The 4,751-nt window shown below is 53.7% G+C and overlaps 1 protein-coding gene across 1 annotated transcript in view; it reads left to right on the forward strand.

The window, feature by feature from the left end:
- The window catches only part of C1QTNF1 (C1q and tumor necrosis factor related protein 1), a gene marked incomplete at its 3' end in the record, with an annotated part of 36,834 nt that extends 32,083 nt beyond the window's left edge, over nucleotides 1–4,751 (forward strand). The window contains exons 6-9 of the mRNA XM_010856520.1: nucleotides 1,365–1,457; nucleotides 2,478–2,601; nucleotides 3,531–3,670; nucleotides 4,243–4,751. Of these exons, the coding sequence (XP_010854822.1) occupies nucleotides 1,365–1,457; nucleotides 2,478–2,601; nucleotides 3,531–3,670; nucleotides 4,243–4,751 (866 nt within the window). The remainder of the gene's footprint in view (nucleotides 1–1,364; nucleotides 1,458–2,477; nucleotides 2,602–3,530; nucleotides 3,671–4,242) is intronic.

A 4,751-nucleotide genomic window follows, 5' to 3' on the forward strand; every position in this document is an offset into this window, starting at 1 on the left:
AGTGCCCCATGGGCAGCAGGAACAGGAGGAGCAGGGGGGGACCAGGGAGCCGCCGATGGACCATGCTGAGAGGTGAGGCCATCGGGTGTGGGTGCCGGAGCTCTGGCTCAGTGGTGGGGATAAGGGCCGAGTCCGGGCACCCCCGAGTGCTGTTGACGGCCAGAGAAGGGGCAGAGGCTGAGGCTGAGGAGCTGGGGGACGGAGGCAGCATTTCTCCTTTCAGTGACCCGGGCGTGTTGTCTGCAACTGTGGGTAGTAACCCAGCCTCATTCCAGCCCCAGAGGAATATGGGTCTGCCTGAGGTTCTGCAGTCACATCCTTAAAAAAGAACATGCCACCCCCCGACCCCAGCCTTTGGTTTCTTTGCATTCTCGCCTGTCCTTTGAGAGTATCTATTAGAGCTCTAAGCACCACTTGGAAGTAGAAGGCAGGGACGCTGCTAGACCGAGAGTGCGTCTCCGTCACCCTGCTGTCTGATCACATTACCAGGTGGGGGACAATGGGTGAAGACTGACACGGGAAGTGGCGGCTTTCCTTGAAAAGTTATGAATTTCTTCCTCATGGCATTGTCTTCATATACCTGATAGCTCAATTGGTAAAGAATCGCCTGCAATGTGGGAGACCTAGGTTCGATCCCTGGGTTGGGAAGATCCCCTGGAGAAGAGAAAGGCTACCCAGTAGAGTACTGGCCTGGAGAATTCTGTGGACTGTATAGTCCGTAAAAGAGTCAGACATGACTGAGCGACTGTCACTTCACTTCACTTCATATACATATGCCTTCAGTGATACACAGACTCTAGGATCTTTGGGATATTTTGTAGGGATACATAAAACGCTTAGGATTACTGATGGAAATGTTGTTCATCAAACAAGAGGTCCTAGACACCCAGTGCTGGCTTTGAGTTTTATCAGCACTTTTCACTAGTCAACTTTGGGCTGACTTGATACTCAAGGCTTTGGACTGTCTTGGAATATATTGGAATTGCATAGGTCTGGGGCAAAGGAACATCATTCTTGGGCCTTTCTGCTGGCTCAGACTTACAAAGACTCTGCCTGCAATGCAGGAGACCCAGGTTCCATCCATAGGTTGGGAAGATCCCCTAGAGAAGGGAAATGGCCCCCCACTCCAGTATTCTTGCTGTAGAGTTCCATGGACAGAAGCAGACTACAGTCCATGGGGTCGCAGAGTCGGACACGACTGAGTGACTCGCCCTTTCACACACACAACAGCATTCTTGACCTTTGTCTTTTCTTCTCCTCCCCTTCCTCTTCCTCCTTCTTTTCATTTAACGAACATTAATCAAGTGCTGCTACTGAGCTGGCCATCCGACATACACATCAATGACACAGTCTCTGGGCTCCAGGAACTCCAAGGCTGTCGGGGGACAGACACGCACGACCCACTTCAGTGAGGCTGGCTCTGCAGTACAAGTGTGTCCACAAGGTGGATGTGGAGGGTGGGGGAAAGTTAGGTGGAGAAGTGACTGGGTCTTGAAGGTCACTGGGGGAGCATCCCAGGCACAGAAGCAGGGGAAGCTGCCTGGCAGCCAGGGCAACACGTGTGAAGGGCAACCTTTCCAGTGTCTGACTGTGTAAAGCTAGTGGGTCTTTTGAGTAGTGGGAGCCAGTGTTGGAGGGTAGAGGCTGGGAGGATGGGATGAGCCTGGTGGGGAAGGATCTCTCTGGAGCTTCATCTATAGGGGAGTTGTGGAGAGATTTGCATTTCATGGTGTTCTAGAAAGAATTCTGCCCAGGGGAATAAACTGGCAAGAAAGAGATGAATTCCAGGAGAGCATTCAAAATGCCAGTGGTCCCAGAAGTGAGGAGAGCCAAGGGCCCAGGTCCTGGAAGTACTTTGTTGGTGGACTGGGCTGACCCCTCAGGACTGCATGATTCTCCGAATGGAGCAGAGAAGCATCTGTAATGAGGCTGAGGGTCCCATTCTGGTCATGCTGGTCATGCTGCTGCTGCTGCTGGGGACAGGGTTTGGAAAGAGAAGACTCTAGGGACAAGCAGAAGTGAAGGGCTGTCAATTTGGGACACTTCTTATATGTGGGGCTCATGGAATCTTTGTGGAGACTTCTGCTGGGAGGTGGGGGCAGGGTTTCCTCTGAGGGTCTAGGACTTGTTTAGTTGGTAAGTTGTGTCCAACTCTTTGCGCCCCCACATGGACTGAAGCCCGCCAGGCTCCTCTGTCCATGGGATTTCCCAGGCAAGAATACTGTTTTTTCGGTATTGAATACCATAGGCATGGGTTGCCATTTCCTACTCCGGGGGATCTTCCCCAGGAGAACCTGAGTCTCCTGCATTGGCAGATGGATTATTTACCACTGAGCCATGAGGGAAGCCCCTAGAGCTTGTAGGTGGCTGAGTTTAGGGCATAGAAATCCTTTTCCTGGATTGTCTGTGATTTGAAAATAGGAGCGGAGTAAAACAAGGGGCTGACCCTTTGATGAGAGGACTGTGCCACCTCCAAGATGGTGCTATCACAACCGAACAGCTGCAAGCAGAGAGCACGGTGCAGTGCAGTGTGACGCCGGGAGGTGGCAGCGTGGAGCTGCTGCTCCCCGGGATCCTCAGGAGCCCCTTTCCAAATGTCAGGTTGTAAACAGGACCGTAGAGTCTCCAGCTGCTGCAGTTCCCAGGAATCCCACAACGTCTGGCTGAGCCCTCTCATTTGCAAACAAGTCAGCTTAACATAGTGTCTTCCAGAATCCTGGAGGTCAGAGTTCCAAGTTAAGTGAAGTGAAATGAAGTGAAATTTGCTCAGTTGTGTCTGACTCTTTGCGACCCCATGGACTATAGAGTCCATGGAATTCTTCAGGCCAGAATACTGGAGTGGGTAGCCTTTCCCTTCTCCAGGGGATCTTTCCAACTCGGGTCGAACCCAGGTCTCCCGCATTGCAGGCAGATTCTGTACAGTCCAAGCCACCAGGGAAGCCCTAGATACGTGAAGGGGATGTTCATTCAAGGGCTGCCATGTCATGTCATCCCAAGACCCCTCCTAGAGGTGCCAGATTTCTCCCATGGAGCCTCCATCTTGCCAGGCCCTCAAATTGTTGCTGTTTTTGTTATCATTATTTCCATGACGGTCACTACAGTTAACGGAGGGCAGGGGCTCTTTCTGAAACTTCACTGAGGACCTTAGAGTTCACCAAGAGCCAGTGCAGCACATCTGGGAGGAAGATGTGGCTTCCTGGATGGTGCTAACAGTAAAGAATCCGCCTGCCAATGCAGGAGACGCGAGAGACGCAGGTTCAATCCCTGCATCTGGAAGATCCCCTGGAGAAGGAAATGGCAAGCCACTTTAGTATTCTTGCCTGGGGACTTTCACAGACCGAGGAGCCTGGCGGGCTACAGTCCATGGGGTCGCAAAGAGTCGACACAACTGAGCACAGAGCACAGCAAGAATGCAGACATCTGAGTTGAGAGCAGGCGAGTCAGGTAGCCCAGACTCTCTAGCAGAAGACAGAGAAGAGTTCTGGCTCTGAGAGTTCCTGGCTTTTACAGTGATGTCTTTACTCCCTTAGAGATGAAGAAGAGCATGAAAAATACGGCCCCAGGCAGGACGAGGAAGCCCCTGCTTCTCGGTGCCTCCGCTGCTGTGACCCTGGTACTCCCGTGTACCAGGCCATCCCGGTGCCGCAGATCAACATCACCATCCTGAAAGGTCAGGCACAGAGACCAGCCGAGGGCACCTTCCCCTGGGGAGCAGAGAGGGCGCTGCCCTGTCCTGATCGGACGGCGGGGCAGAAGATAGACTTAGGGAGGAGGAGGGGCAGGGGCAGATGGCTCCCTTGGGGCACTGAGCAGAAGCATGCTGTCATCTGGGGGGAGGAAGGAATTCTGTTTCTGAGGCTGTGGTCCCCGTCCAAGAGGAAAGGTTGGGGACAGGACCACGGGAGAAGAAGCCTCAGGGCAGCTCTGGGTCTCACCCCTCCTGCATTTGCACCGAAAGCCTCAGGGTCACGGTCCTGCGAGCAGCACATCACCTTGCACAGCCCGGCACAACAGAGTCGGGAAGCCAAACGGCCCGGGTCCTACATCCCCGGGGCCCTGTGTCTGCAGTTCATCTGCTTCGAGAGAGCCATGGGCCTGGCCCAGCTCCTGTTGCTTTTGGATAAATGCTTTACGTTGCAGGGATTTTCCAGAAGGAAGAAAAAAAAATTTTGATTGCTTCTGGATGAAAAGAGAAGAATCCTTGAGATTGCTTGACACCGTGTGTTTTCCCGTCCTGTTTAGGTGAGAAGGGCGACCGGGGAGACCGGGGCTTGCAAGGCAAATATGGCAAAACAGGGTCCGTGGGTGCCAGGGGCCACACGGGACCTAAAGGGCAGAAAGGGTCCATGGGGGCCCCCGGGGACCGCTGCAAGAACCACTACGCCGCCTTCTCCGTGGGCCGGAAGAAGCCCCTGCACAGCAACGACTACTACCAGACGGTGATCTTCGACACGGAGTTCGTGAACCTCTACAGCCACTTCAACATGTTCACGGGGAAATTCTACTGCTACGTGCCCGGCATCTACTTCTTCAGCCTCAACGTGCACACCTGGAACCAGAAGGAGACGTACCTGCACATCATGAAGAACACAGAGGAGGTGGTGATCCTGTACGCGCAGGTGAGCGACCGCAGTATCATGCAGAGTCAGAGTCTGATGCTGGAGCTGCGGGACCAGGACGAGGTGTGGGTGCGCCTCTTCAAGGGCGAGCGGGAGAACGCCATCTTCAGCGACGAGTTTGACACCTACATC

This window comes from Bison bison, unplaced genomic scaffold, assembly GCF_000754665.1.
Source record: "Bison bison bison isolate TAMUID 2011002044 unplaced genomic scaffold, Bison_UMD1.0 scf7180017864371, whole genome shotgun sequence".
NCBI lineage: Eukaryota > Metazoa > Chordata > Mammalia > Artiodactyla > Bovidae > Bison > Bison bison.